Source organism: Cololabis saira, chromosome 5 (assembly GCF_033807715.1).
Source record: "Cololabis saira isolate AMF1-May2022 chromosome 5, fColSai1.1, whole genome shotgun sequence".
In the NCBI taxonomy this organism is placed as follows: domain Eukaryota; kingdom Metazoa; phylum Chordata; class Actinopteri; order Beloniformes; family Belonidae; genus Cololabis; species Cololabis saira.
Window position 1 is genome coordinate 2,392,339 of NC_084591.1, and position 15,771 is coordinate 2,408,109.

Sequence of the window (15,771 nt, forward strand, 5' to 3'; positions counted from 1 at the left end):
GGTGCTATGAGCAGCCAAACCTACAGGGGGCAGTGTAACGAGAAGCATAAAGTCTTATTTTCTTTTTTTCTCAAAATTTCGACTTTTTTCCCGACTTTTTTCTCAAAATTACGACTTTTTTCTCAACTTTTTTCTCAAAATTTAGACTTTTTTCTCAACTTTTTTCTCAAAATTTTGACTATTCTCAAAATTTCAACCATTTTCTCGACATTTCGACTTTTTTCTCGACATTTCGACTTTTTTCTCGACATTTCGACTTTTTTCTTGACATTTCAACTTTTTCCACAAAATTTCAACTTTTTTCTCAAAAAATTTCGACTTTTTTCTCTGCATTTCTCAAAATTTCAACTTTTTCCGACGTACGGTTCCTACGTACGGTTCCTAGGAACGGTTCCATCTTTGGCCGGAGTTTTCGGAAATTATGGTTTTTGGAGACTTTGAGCTTCGTTTTCGTGTAAACGAATGGCCAAAACGCATGAAAACACCACCGTTTTTGCTACGTGGAAACGGGGGAATTAAGCTTCTGGGCAGCTCCTACGTACAGTTCCGACGTACGGTTCCTACGTACGGTTCCTACGTACGGTTCCTACGTACGTTTCCTACGCACGGTTCCTACGCACGGTTCCTACGCACGGTTCCTACGCACGGCTCCTACGCACGGCTCCTACGCACAGTTCCGACATACGGTTCCTACGTACGGTTCCATCTTTGGCCGGAGTTTTCAGAAATGATGGGTTTTGGAGACTTTGAGCTTCGTTTTCGTGTAAATGAACGGCCAAAACGCATGAAAACACCAGCATTTTTGCTCCGTGGAAACGGGGCCTCACACAGGCCTGGGCCAATCAGAGAACCAGTCAGAGAAGTAGGAACAAGAGAGAGAGGACACGAGGAGCCCGAAGGAGGAAGGGAAGCCCCGCCCCCGGGGCAGAGAGGCCCCGCCCCCCTCGGATAGGCCCCGCCCCCTCACCTACCGAACATGCCCATCTTGCAGGGCAGGCTGCCGGGCGACAGCGGCGGCCGCTGGCGGCGCTGCAGCTGCTGCTGGACCAGCTGCTGCTGGACCACGTCCCGCAGGTTGGGGGCGCTAGAGGACACGCCCGGGGACACGCCCAGGGGGGCGGAGCCGAACAGGCCGGGGCGGAGCCAGCCTGGAGGGGGAGGGGCCAGGGGGAGGGGGTGGAGTCACGTCACTAGCACACCATGCATTAGTTCCTGAGTAACTGCTGAAACACCATGCCGCCATGCAGGAGGAACCAGGACCTGGACCTGGACCTGGACCGGATCCTGGACCGGACCTGGACTGGACCTGGACCAGGATCCGGACCCACAGGTCTGCAGGTCTGGATCTGGACCCGGCCTTCTTCTTCCGGTTCTCGACGAAGGCGGACGCTTTTTCTGCTCCTCCCCCTTATCTGTCTGCCCTGCTGCTGCTTTTGTTGTCTCGTCTTCAGAGTCTCTCCTTTTCACTCCTCCCAAACTCTACAATCATGGAATTGATTAACTGGTCTCTCAGCACAATTGACCAAATTTTTGCGACAAGAAGTCAGGGGGTAAGGGAGCCCTCCTGCCCCGATGGGACATTTTTTGCTGGATACACAATGGATTCCTACAAATACTGGAAGCCTTTGTGCTTGGCGATCCTGTCTGTCGAGGACGTTGAAGATGCTTCATAATTGGATTTATGATAGCAGGATTTCTCTTGATTATCCTCTTGATAGGAGGGGGGGGGATTCCTGGTCTACCGACAAACGCGTAAGTCGTCGACAGCTGTTCTGGCTCTTTCAGAGCTGCCGGACGTGGCTGAAGGATCAAGCAATGCGATCAACACTCAGACTTTAACGTTGGGGGAGCAAAGCCGTAAGCTGGATGTGATTCTTGAACAGAATCGCAGGCTGACGGCGGTCTTTGAGCTCATTGGCAAGATGGATAAGACCTTGGAGAAGTTGGAAGCTCGGCTTGGCGGAAATTGATCACAAATTTGTCTGATTGGAGTCGCCATTGATGAACCAGAGACTGAAGGCAGACGGAAAATTACTGAGGCTGCCTGTTTTTGCAATATAATTGTTGATTCTATAATCTGGCCTTGACTGGGCGGTTTTTGGCCGATCGATCTGGTCACAATCTCCCTGGTGGAATGTAAGCAAGTGGCTCCGCCCCCACTAACCCTCCCTTCCAAGGAACATCTGTGGACCTGTTTCAGAACTGACCGAGCCGTCTGATAACATCAAGGACATTGGCTGAGAGCAGCTCTGGGCGATGTTCACGGACTCATTGCTTCACATACACTTACTGATAACAACACCTCCCTCAACTCAACGCCTTCCTCGGCCCCCCCTCTTATCCAACCCCCCCAACACAGTCAACAGGTTTGAGAGCCGCGCCACTGGCTGCGGTGCTCACTTGGGGTACTGTGCCGGGATCCCCCCCGCCCCTAGATCCACCCCCCCGCCACACACACATGTGCAAGTCTTGTGATGTTAAATTGTTATGTTGCTTTCCGTGCTGAGGTGGTTTTTTTTGCACTTTCACACTGTGTATTTATACACAGTGTGAAGATAGATGCCTTTTTTTCCCTCCCCTGTCCCCAGTGTCATTCTTTCTCTGATCTGATTTAAGCGCCAGTTGACTCATGTCTCATGTTGTTATTGTTTTGTCTGTTGTCTTGATGGGTTGTACTGGTCCAAATTTCACGGTGCTGGGACGCCGGCCCAGTGACAATAAAGGTGCATCAGATTCTGATTCTTGATGTGCTGCTCCTGTAAAAGACCACTGCTGTCTTTCGTCCTTGGCGTTGGGTTATAACCCCCCCGATGGTGGTCCTGTGTGGGGGGGGGGTCTGCTGGGGGGACGGGGTCCTAAATTCCGCTCCTGTTGTCAACAAGCCGTTCCTTTGTTCTAAAAACAGAACCTGGCGACCCGGTGTCCGACCCCCGGCAGCTGCACCGGGTCGGCGTTGTGGATCCCTGGAGGACTCTGGTGTACAGAGGACTCCATGGTCCCCCCAGGTCCTGGTCCGGGTCCAGGTCCAGGTCCAGGTCCAGGTCCAGACCACCACCCCTCCACCCCTGTGCTGGACAATGGCTGCACAGGGGGGCGTGGCTAACTGATGGGTCACATGACACTTTTAAATCAGTGTTTGATGAAGAGACTCATGATGCTGTCCATGGAGTCCTCTGTAGACCAGAGTCCTCCAGGGACAGAGGAAGACTGGGGGGGGTAGGCTGGACCCGGAACCCGGGGGTTGAGACTCCTGCACCCGTAGGTGCAGCTGATCCTCCAGCTGCTGTTGTGTAAACACCGCCGGCGTGTTTTACCCACAAGCCCCGGCACCGCCCTCCCCCCCCCCGACCTCTGGCCTGCCTAGTTGGGATTCTGGTTCTGCTGGATGTCATGTGACCGGGGGAAGGGGTGATGAGCAGTGAGGACGGCTGGAAGTAGCATGAGGTAACACAGGCCCCGCCCCCACCCCGCTAGCCCCGCCCACCTGCAGGCTTGATCTCCGGGGACTGCCGTGAGCAGGACTGGAACAGCCGGTGGGAGGCTCCGCCCTTGGAGGTGTTGCCTGGGGGGGTCTCCGAGAGGACCTGGGGGTAACCATGGAAACCAGTTGAGAAAAAAGTCGAAATGTTGAGAAAAAAGTCAAAATTTTGAGACAAACATTTGAAATATCGAGATTAATGTTGAAGTACAATTTCGAGAAAAAAGTCAAATCTCGAGAAAAAAGTCGAGGAAATATTCAGAATTTCGTGAAAAAAGTCGAAATGTCGAGATTAAAAAGGAAAGAAAAAAGGAAGAAAAAAGAAAAAAAAGAAGAGAAAAAGAAAAAGAAAAAAGAAAAAAAGGAAAAAAAAAGAGAAAAAAAGAAAAAAAAAAGGTCAAACATTTTTGAAAAAGCTCCAGGAGCCAATAGGGCGGCGCTAGAGAGCTCCAGAGCCGCGGGTTGCCGACCCCTGCACTCGACCGACCCGGGTCTCGGGTCCCGGGTCAGTCCGGGGGGCCCAGAGCCACTAGACTGACCCGGGTCCCGGGTCGCTCGGGGGGCCCAGAGCCACTAGACCGACCCGGGTCTCAGGGTCTCGGGTCGGACCGGGGGGCCCAGAACCCCCCGGACCACCAGAAAAACACGGGGAGGGGGTCCGGTACCTCCATGGAGCTGGTCTTGCGGCTGCGGACCATGGGGGACCGGCGCGGGACGCTGAAGGGCTCGGAGACGGGCAGCGCCGGGTCCTGGTCCGGCTGGTCCGGGGTGTCCGGCTGGTCCCGCTGGTCCCGGGTCAGGTCCTCCAGGCTGCCCTGGTTGGGCTTCTTGTCCTCGTTCTGATTGGTGGAGAGACACGACCGTTACCACGGTTACTCCGGTTACTCCCGTTACTCCGTTACTATGGTTACTCCGTTACTCCGTTACTACGTTACCCCGTTACTATGGTCACTACGTTACTACGTTACTATTGTTACTACGTTACCCCGTTACTATGGTTACTACGTTACTCCATTACTATGGTCACCACGTTACTCCGTTACAATGGTCACTACGTTACTAGTGTTACTCCGTTACTATGGTTACTACATTACTATGGTTACTACGTTACTATGGTTACTACGTTACTCCGTTACTATGGTCACTACGTTACTATGGTTACTCCGTTACTAGTGTTACTCCGTTACTATGGTTACTACATTACTATGGTTACTACGTTACTCCGTTACTATGGTCACTACGTTACTATGGTTACTCCGTTACTAGTGTTACTCCGTTACTATGGTTACTACATTACTATGGTTACTACGTTACTATGGTTACTACGTTACTATGGTTACTACGTTAGTCCGTTACTATGGTCACTACGTTACTCCGTTACTATGGTTACTACGTTACTCCGTTACTATGGTTATTATGTTACTATGGTTACTACGTTACTCCGTTACTATGGTTACTACGTTACTATGGTTACTACGTTACTATGGTTACTACGTTACTATGGTTACTACGTTACTATGGTTACTACGTTACTCTGTTACTATGGTCACTACATTACTCCGTTACTATGGTTACTACGTTACTATGGTTACTACGTTACTATGGTCACTACGTTACTCCGTTACTGTGGTTACTCCGTTACTATGGTTACTACGTTACTATGGTTACTACGTTACTATGGTTACTACGTTACTATGGTTACTACGTTACTCTGTTACTATGGTCACTACATTACTCCGTTACTATGGTTACTACGTTACTATGGTTACTACGTTACTATGGTCACTACGTTACTCCGTTACTGTGGTTACTACGTTACTATGGTTACTACTTACTCCGTTACTATGGTTACTCCGTTACTATGGTTACTACGTTACAATGGTTACTACGTTACAATGTTTACTACGTTACTCCGTTACTATGTTTACTACGTTACTTTGTTACTATGGTTACTACGTTACTCTGTTACTATGGTCACTCCGGTTACTCCTGTTCCCCGAACTACCAAACTACCGTTTACCCTTCAATCGTGGAGCCATCCATCCATCCACCTATCTATAAACCTGTGAAGTTAATCAAACTTCTGAACTAGTTAGTCCTCATGAAACTATCACATGTAAACAGATGACAGGGCAGCCCTTCCTGAGTTCTGTCAGGGGGGTCGACTGTCCCACAACTGTCTCATTGTTAGCCTGGACCATCTGTTAAAGACCCACATGAAGTTCCTGTTTTTGTCCAGGAAGGCATTTGACCCCTTGACCTTTGTGTTCTTTTAAAGACTTTAAGCTGAAGATGTCTGTTTCACAATCTTTGACCTCTTTAACGGACACATGTGTGACTTTTTAAACCTCGATGTCTGTTACCTCCATATGTTTCCTGTTTTCTTCCAATTGTCCATTGTCTGTCTATTCACTGACAGTCCGAATATGGTCATTTTCCTGTCACAGTTTCTCAATAAAAGCTGATGCAAAGGAGGAGCCAGCAAGCAATTGTCGAGAGCATCCAAGAGGGCCATGTTGCTCTGCAAGCTCCTTCTGCAGAAGGCCTTAAAAATCATTCTAACAGCCTCTGTGTCTTTCCTTGTTTATGTTATGTTGATTTGGGACCCAACAAATCCATCCACCTATAATCCATCCATCCATCCATCCATCCATTTATCCATCTGTCCATCCATCCATCCATCCATTTATCTATCCATCCATCCATCCATCATCCATCCATCCATCCATCCATTTATCCATCCATCCATCCATCCACCTATAATCCATCCATCCATCCATCATCCATCCATCCATCCATCCATCCATCCACCCATCCATCCATCCATCCATCCATCCATCCTCTTTTCCAGGTTCAGGTCTGTTGCCTCTGCAACCTGAACCGTGGAGGTTAGTGGATGGATGGGATCTGGAAACTGTCGGGTAGAAACCCCAGACCCCCCAGAACTTCAGAACCTCAGACCCCCAGAACCTCAGACCCCCAGAACCTCCTTGCTCTTCATGTAATGTTCAGGTAATGAAACGGACCTCTGAGGAGGCGGGCCGGAACCCGAAGCCCAGAGGAACGTTGTCTTCATCGTCACAGCCTTTAACTCCTGGACTGAAGTGCAGCTCCACGTGGAAACGCTCCTCCGAGGACGGGTCCTGCACACAAGACACAGGGAACCGTGAAGGAACCGTGAAGGAACCGTGAAGGAACCGTGAAGGAACCGTGAAGGAATCGTGAAGGAACCGCGAAGGAACCGGTGACCCTGGATTCACACTGAAAGCGTCACGGGTGTCACAGGCGTCCGTCTACCATTCATTGTCTATGAGAACTCGCTGCGAGATGCGTCGGAGTCCAGAGCATCAATTTGAAGTTGAAAAATCGGTAACCCTTTCTTTTACAGTACAGTAATAACCAGGTAATAGTGCAATTACCTAGTAGTACCTTCTATTTACAAGGTAATTACATGGTAACTACCGGGTAATTTACACAGTAATTACTAGGTAATTATTACGTATTTTCTTGTACCATGTAATCATGTGTATTTACCATGTAATTACATGGTAAATACCTGATTGTTTAAACTAAACATTACTAGGTAATTACAAAGACATTAGATGGGAACTATGAGGGAAACTACAGGTATTTACTAGGTTAATATTGGTAACTACCAGTCAATTTACCATGTAATTACTCTGAAATTACATGAATTATTTCTAAGTAAGTACCAGGTAATTACTAAGTATTTTTCTGCAAACTACCAGGAAATTATAACCTATATTTGAGGTAGTAATGACCATGTAGTTACCTTGTATTTACTATACATTTCATGGATAACTACCGGGTATTTACCCATTCATTATTGATTTATGTATTATCAATGGATTGGTGCATGTACCCCCGAGGGCTGTAAATGACTCTAATGACCTTGTAATTAACCTGATAGTTACCCTGTTTTACCTGGTAATCCAGGTACTTACCTTGTAGTTACTTGCCCAGTATTTCTATTTCCTAAGTATTTACCCAATAAGTACAGACATTTTTACCTGGCTTTTACTCAGTAATTAAAGTGAAACTGGACTGTAAGAAAGCATGTGTTGTTTCCATAATATTACCTGGTAATTGTAGATTAGAATTATAAAGATTTGAACAATTGGCAAAACGTCTGATAATTACCTCCCCTTTACCCCGCAATTAGAAGGTTGGACCACACCCCCTCACACACACCCCCTCACACACACCTCCTCACACACACCCCCTCACACACACCCCCTCACACACACCCCCTCACATATACCCCCTCACACACACCCCCTCACACACACCCCCTCACACACACCCCCTCACACACACCCCCTCACATATACCTCCTCACACACACCCCCTCACACACACACTCTCACATATACCCCCTCACATATACCCCCTCACACACACCCCCTCACACACACACCCTCACACACACCCCCTCACACACACCCCCTCACACACACCCCCTCACACACACCCCCTCACACACACCTCCTCACACACACCCCCTCACACACACACCCTCACATATACCTCCTCACACACACCCCCTCACACACACACCCTCACATTTACCTCCTCACACACACCTCCTCACACACACCCCCTCACATACACCCCCTCACACACACACCCTCACACACACCCCCTCACACACACCCCCTCACATATACCTCCTCACACACACCCCCTCACACACACACACCCTCACATATACCCCCTCACACACACCCCCTCACACACACCCCCTCACATATACCTCCTCACACACACCCCCTCACACACACCCCCTCACACACACCCCCTCACATATACCTCCTCACACACACCCCCTCACATATACCTCCTCACACACACCCCCTCACACACACCCCCTCACACACACCCCCTCACATATACCCCCTCACATATACCCCCTCACACACACCCCCTCACACACACCCCCTCACATATACCCCCTCACACACACCCCCTCACACACCCCCCTCACACATACCTCCTCACACACACCCCCTCACACACACCCCCTCACACACACCCCCTCACACACACCCCCTCACATATACCTCCTCACACACACCCCCTCACATATACCTCCTCACACACACCCCCTCACATATACCCCCTCACACACCCCCCCTCACACATACCTCCTCACACACACCCCCTCACATATACCTCCTCACACACACCCCCTCACATATACCTCCTCACACACACCCCCTCACATATACCCCCTCACACACACCCCCTCACACACACCCCCTCACATATACCTCCTCACACACACCCCCTCACACATACCTCCTCACACACACCCCCTCACACACACCCCCTCACATATACCCCCTCACACACACCCCCTCACACACACCCCCTCACACACACCCCCTCACATATACCTCCTCACACACACCCCCTCACATATACCTCCTCACACACACCCCCTCACACACACCCCCTCACACACACCCCCTCACATATACCTCCTCACACACACCCCCTCACACATTCCCCCTCACACACACCCCCTCACATATACCTCCTCACACACACCCCCTCACACATACCCCCTCACACACACCCCCTCACACACACCCCCTCACATATACCTCCTCACACACACCCCCTCACACATACCTCCTCACACACACCCCCTCACACACACCCCCTCACATATACCCCCTCACACACACCCCCTCACACACCCCCCCTCACACATACCTCCTCACACACACCCCCTCACATATACCTCCTCACACACACCCCCTCACATATACCTCCTCACACACCACCACCTTGTAACAAATACGGCAAAACAGGTGATCTGTCAAAGACTTTTTTTTTCTTCAAAAGGATAAAGAAAAAAATACAAAGGAAAATAATTTAATTCAGAATTATTTAATGCGGAATAATTAATTCAGAATTAAAAAACATCATGTAACCGTGGCCATTTCAACTTTATTCCCAACATTTTGACTTTTTTCTCGACCTTTCAACTTTTTTCTCAACATTTTTGACGCTTTCAGTGTGAATCCAGCATGAGAGGGAAGAGGTGAGGGAAGCGGTGAGGGAAGTGGTGAGGGAAGAGGGAAGCGGAGAGGGAAGAGGGAAGCGGTGAGGGAAGCGGTGAGGGAAACGGTGAGGGAAGCGGTGAGGGAAGCGGTGAGGGAAGCGGTGAGGGAAGAGGGAAACGGTGAGGGAAGCGGTGAGGGAAGAGGGAAGCGCAGAGGGAAACGGTGAGGGAAGCGGTGAGGGAAGCGGTGAGGGAAGCGGGAAGCGGAGATGGAAACGGTGAGGGAAGCGGAGAGGGAAGCGGGAAGCGGAGATAGAAACGGTGAGGGAAACGGAGAGGGAAGCGGCGGCGGACACCACCTTGTTGTTGTCCTCGTACAGCATGATGACGATCTGCGTCATGTAGTTGAGCTCCGTCACGGCGCTCAGGTAGTCCATGGCCTGTTTCCACTGCTGGTCCTTCTCCTCCTGGACACAAGAACAACCGTGACGCCACCGGCAACGGCACGGAAACAGAACCAGAACCTCCCCGCCAAAACAAACCACCAACCACCAATAAATAAATAAAACAAATAAATATATATATAAAAATATATAAATAAATAAATAAATAAATAAATAAATAAATAAATAAATAAATAAATATAAATAAAAATTACACACACACACACACACACACACACACACAGTATCTGTGTGTATCTTGTATTTGTGCGTCCACTGGGTGTAATAAATAAAACCCAACCATGAGGGCGGCGCGTACGTCCAGCAGGCCTCCGTAGCGGAACATGCTGAGCAGCGAGTGGACGTGGCTCTCGCTGGTGAAGTACAGCCGGGTCCGGACGTGGCGGCCGGGGGACATGACGCCCCGGGAGTACCTGCGGGGAACAGGACGGGTCAGCTTCACCTGGGGGGGGGCGGGGCTCACCTGGAGGGGGCGGGGCTAACAGGGCGGGGCTCTCACAGCGGGTGCAGCTTGTTGACGGCCTCGTCCTCGTGCGTCCTCTGCAGGTCCAGCTGGATCTTCCTCATCAGCGGGACGCAGTAGGCCTGGGCGATGTCCAGCTTCTCCGCCCGGCTGATGCCGTACTCCTGGAACCGGAACCAGAGATCCAGTTGTTACTAGGGGTGTAACAATCAGTACTGGAGTTGAGGGGGATGAGGGGGCGGCATCCCCCCTGAAATAAAAACGGTCCAAATCATCCCCCCCTGAAATAAAAACGGTCCAAATCATCCCCCCTGTAAAACTGCCATAACCTCCTTTCCATCCCTTATATCATTTCATCAATGAATGTGGTTTTACTGCTATTTCAACATTTAGAGTCATCACCAGAAAAATAACACCAGAAAAATAACTTATTTGACCATTTTCACCTGTTTCAAGTAAATTTTCACTTAAAATAAGTAGAAAAATCTGCCAGTGGAACAAGATTTATCTTCTTATTACAAGCAAAAAATCTTGTTCCACTGGCAGATTTTTCTACTTATTTCAAGTGAAAATCTACTTGAAACAGGTGAAAATTGTTGTTTTTTCCAGTGATGAGTCTTGTTTTAAGTATAATGAGATTTTTTTTACTAAAATGAGACATTCTAACTAGAAATAAGACAAATAAGACAAGTGTTTTTTATTGTTGTGTTTTGATGTATTTGATGTAAGCCCAGTGGATATTTAAAGCTTACAGAAGGCTGCATTTAACTGCTGCTATGTCATTCCTGCAGTATTTCTGCAGGTGTTTTGGTCACTGCTATTATTTGTTATATATTATATTATTTGTAATCAGCACAAATTATCTGTCCCCATATGATCAAATCCACCATCCCCCCCTGATTTTTTTTTTTTACAACTCACAACAATATATCGTGTCACGAAATTTCGCGATACAAAAACGTCACGAAACGTGTCGTAGAGGTGACAAACTGTATCTGATATTGGATTATTAATATTAATCTATTGTGTTGACTAGTAACGACCGCGCCTCGACCCGCGGACCAAAATCTTCCTCCGCTCAGAAGAAACTAGTACCGTTTTGAGTTCTGAACTTTTACTGATGTAAGGCTGGTGTAGAGTTAAGCCTTACCTTATTAAATTAAACCTTTTTGGGGTGGTGAGTAGGATAAACACGGGGAAACTTCTGCTGAGTTCCAGTGTACTTTAATGTCCCTCAACAGTGTAGGATTTTAGAACATCAACACAGCACCTAGTGCCGTACTGTGGCGTATCACTCCGCCCAATCTAAAACACACTAATCACTACAGATAAACTGACTAGTGTCATTATAGTCCCTGATTTACACCAAAATATAAAGAATATATTTATAAAATAATGAACCCTGAATTACCAAAATAACCTTCTTAACAAAAATAAATCTCCTCTTACACTTATAAGGTGAGCCTGAATCAATCTTTTTTATGATGTAAAATTGTATGTATTTATTTACTTGTATTTATTTATTTAATTTTAGTTGTTACATTTCTGGAAAAGAAAAATGTCAAATCATACATGAGAGAAATTATTCAATTTGTGGCAAAATATTTGTACTTGTATGAAACTGAAGATGCATAATGCAAACCTGACATTTACTTTTAGTTCAGTTTGTGGAAAATGGTTGGCCTGGCTTTCTCTTTAAAACTTAAACAGTTATAAAGCATTACAAACTGTAACAATAGAGCAAACGTACAGCATTGTTTTGTATTTTGTGTCTTTCAAATAAAAGACCATTTTTTTCAGTCATATGTTCCTCATTCAAGGTTGTTGAAAAAATACTGCTATAATATCGTACCGTATCGTGAGATTAGTATATCGTTACACCCCTAGTTCTTACTGAGGTGGGAACTAACGGACAGACCCTCAGGACAAAGATACAGGTGGGAACTAACGGACAATTAAAAATGTTTTAAATAACTAATAACTGAACCAGCCCCCCTTTGTAGCACAACATAGATGGTGCCCCGTGTGAGGCTTTGACTGGCGGGTGACCAGCAGGTAAACTCCGCCTCTATGATGTCAGATGTCAGAGATATGATGTCACCAGCGTGAGAGCATGAGATCTCACCTGAGGGATGACGATGTCGGCCAGCGCCCGGGACAGGCTGAACAGCTCGGCCGTGTCCTCCAGCCCCAGCGAGGCGTTGTGCTGCGAGTCGTACTTCACGCAGTCGTAGATGTCTGGGATCTTGCTGATGTCGTAGCGTCCGTTCTTCATGCGGAAGTCTCTCTCCAGCTTGGACCAGCGCTGCAGCATCAGCTCCAGCGTCTCGCTGTGGTACAGCTGCAGGTCTGAGGAAAACCGGGTTAGGATCTCAGCCGGACCAGAACTAGGGCTGGAACAATATATCGGGCTACAAAATTTCACGATACAAAAACGTCCTGATACGTGTCGTGGAGGTGACAAACTGTGACAAAATCGGACTCCGCTCAGAATAAACTAGTACCGTTTTGCGGTCCCGATCACGGGACTCTTGGGGGGTTTTGAGCTCCGAACTTTTACTTCTAAGGTGAGCATGAATCAATGTTTTTTCTGATGTAAAGATTGTGTCGTCCCCAAAGGTGTGAGGATGAAACGATAACGGGGTTCACCTTACGGCCTCAGGCTGGAGCAGGTGAAGCTCTGAGCTCTGGCACAAGATAAATAACAGTTATGTTGCATTTTAGTTTATTTATTTTTTAGTTGTCAAAATTAATGTTGAAAATTCAAAATTTCACCTTTTTTCTCAACATTTCAACTTTATTCACAAAATTGTGACTTTTTTCTCAACATTCCGACTTTTTTCTTGACTTTTAAACTTTATTCAGGAAATTGTACTTCAACATTTTGACATTTCCACTTTTTTATCAACATTTCAACTTTATTCACGAAATTGACTTTTTTTCTCGACATTTCGACTTTTTTCTCGAAATTTTGACTTTTTTCTCAACATTTTGACTTTTTTCTTGAAATTGTACTTTAACATTAATTTGACATTTCGCCAGCCAATCACACGCCAGCCAATCAAACACCAGCCAATCACACGCCGGCCAATCACACGCCAGCCAATCACACGCCAGCCAATCAAACACCAGCCAATCACACCCCAGCCAATCACACGCCAGCCAATCACACACCAGCCAATCAAACACCAGCCAATCACACGCCAGCCAATCACACGCCAGCCAATCACACGCCAGCCAATCACACACCAGCCAATCAAACACCCGCCAATCAAACACCAGCCAATCAAACAGCAGCCAATCAAACACCAGCCAATCAAACACCAGCCAATCACACACCAGCCAATCACACACCAGCCAATCACACACCAGCCAATCACACACCAGCCAATCAAACAGCAGCCAATCACAGGCCAGCCAATCACACGGACCAATCCCACACCAGCCCCAATCGGGGGGGCGGGGCTTATCTACCTGCAGACTTGGGGTCCTCCAGCCTCTTCCGGATCTGCGAGTTGAGGTTCTGGATCAGCGCGTACACCTTGTCGCAGGTTCTGACCGGGTTCTCGATGAGCTTCATGGAGTTCACCAGCGAGGGGCTTCCTGTCGGCGCCAGCTGGGAACCAAAGCAAGCAGAACCGGATCAGAACCGGATCAGAACCGGATCAGAACCATCTCCACGGGGACGGAGGCCCCGGGCAGACCCGGCAGTACCTTCTCGTACTCGTCCTGCAGGAAGTCCTGGTCCGTCTGCATGATGTTGTGCAGCCGGGCCTTCACCTTCTGCTGGCAGTCGGTCAGGGAGTCGCTGTCGCTGTCCAGCAGCCCGTTCATGTTGGCGCTCTTCACCATCTGGACCAGGATGGGGGTGAGCTCGCCCTCCAGGGCCAGCAGACCCTGGAACACACACACTTCAGTTAATGGACATTTACATTGTTACTGCTGTCAGGGGATTAAAAGAATGTCCATCCATCCATTATCTATACCCGCTTTATCCCTTGCGGGGTCACGGGGGTCTGCTGGAGCCTATCCCAGCTCATTTCAGGTGAGAGGCAGGAGTTACACCCTGGACAGGTCGCCAGTCCATCACAGGGCCACATATAAACACACAAACCATGCTCACAACCACAGCATGGTACGGGCAATTTAGAATCATCAATTAACCTACTAGCATGTTTTTGGACTGTGGGAGGAAACTGGAGTACCCGGGGAGAACCCACGCAAGCACAGGGAGAACATGCAAACTCCACACAGAAAGACCCTGCCGGGCCTGGGAGTCGAACCGGGAACCTTCTTTTTTTTTTTCAAAGAATGTATCTAATTAATTACAGGATTTATAATTAATGAATCTAATTACCGTATTTTCTGGCCTATAAACCGCACCTGCATATACCGTATTGTCCCGATTATAAGACGACCCTCTTTTTCAAGACTCAAGTTTGAAGAAAGACTTTTTGAACACCAAATTCAATTTTTATACAGAAAATAATTACTGTACATCTGAAACAAATGATTATAACAATATATTCGAGAAAAAGCCTGTTATTATGACTATTTGAAATCATTATCTCGGTTAACCTGCCGATCTTCCACCCGCTTTTCTCCAGATTGTCGCTACGTTTCTCCACTTTCTGTTATCTCTTCTCTTATTTTCTTCTCTTTTCTTTCTTATACTATTTTTTATTTTTCTTCTTCGTGACAGGGGTTCACTTTGGCCTGGGGAGTTAAATTAAACATTCGCTTTAAAGATATCTGGCGCCATCTAGCGTTGTGAATGGGCATAACGTCTAGACCCCGAATGTAAGACGACCCCCACTTTTTCAGTCTTATTTCAATGCAGAAAACACCGTCTTATATTCGGGCCAATACGGTTACCAGGAATCAGTTTCAGTCCAGTTATTCACCTAAAGAACGTGTTCGCTCAGGGAGGCGGCTAACGCTACCTTGGCGAAGGCGGCCGCCGTCATCTGCACGCGGCCCTCGTCGGAGGCGTAGATCTTCAGGTCGTGGCGGTAGGTGCTGTGCAGGCGCAGGAGGCCGCAGCCCGGGAACCCGGCGTAGTCACCTGGGGGGACGGGGAGGCCGTTAGCCGTTAGCCGGAGGGGAGGGGAGAAGAAGAAGAACCACCACAACATTCCCATGATGCAACAGAATCAGAGCACCTGAGCAGGTGGAAATCACTTCCCATTGGCAGATCTATTGGTCGGATTTGGGCTGATTTCACTTAAACAGGTTTAAGCTGATTAAATCTTATTTACGAAGCGTCTAGTCGTCGCCATGGAGACCGAACCCTGATCAGTTGTGACGTTAACAAACGGCCGAGAATTAAGTGAAA

The 15,771-nt window shown here is 47.9% G+C and overlaps 1 protein-coding gene across 12 annotated transcripts in view; it reads right to left on the minus strand.

Annotated features, from left to right (window-relative positions):
• The window catches only part of LOC133443663 (inositol hexakisphosphate and diphosphoinositol-pentakisphosphate kinase 2-like), a 70,450-nt gene that overhangs the window by 11,326 nt on the left and 43,353 nt on the right, over positions 1 to 15,771 (minus strand). For 6 of the 12 annotated variants that reach the window (XM_061720787.1, XM_061720782.1, XM_061720784.1 and 3 more), the window contains 11 exons: positions 15,380 to 15,501; positions 14,151 to 14,333; positions 13,911 to 14,052; positions 12,562 to 12,785; positions 10,473 to 10,600; positions 10,254 to 10,386; positions 9,869 to 9,976; positions 6,505 to 6,621; positions 4,144 to 4,317; positions 3,485 to 3,584; positions 972 to 1,148 (listed from right to left, as the gene is read on the minus strand). In XM_061720787.1, coding sequence (XP_061576771.1) covers positions 972 to 1,148; positions 3,485 to 3,584; positions 4,144 to 4,317; positions 6,505 to 6,621; positions 9,869 to 9,976; positions 10,254 to 10,386; positions 10,473 to 10,600; positions 12,562 to 12,785; positions 13,911 to 14,052; positions 14,151 to 14,333; positions 15,380 to 15,501 — 1,608 coding nt within the window. The remainder of the gene's footprint in view (positions 1 to 971; positions 1,149 to 3,484; positions 3,585 to 4,143; positions 4,318 to 6,504; positions 6,622 to 9,868; positions 9,977 to 10,253; positions 10,387 to 10,472; positions 10,601 to 12,561; positions 12,786 to 13,910; positions 14,053 to 14,150; positions 14,334 to 15,379; positions 15,502 to 15,771) is intronic. The other 6 variants (XM_061720788.1, XM_061720785.1, XM_061720781.1 and 3 more) reach the window with 2 other exon arrangements.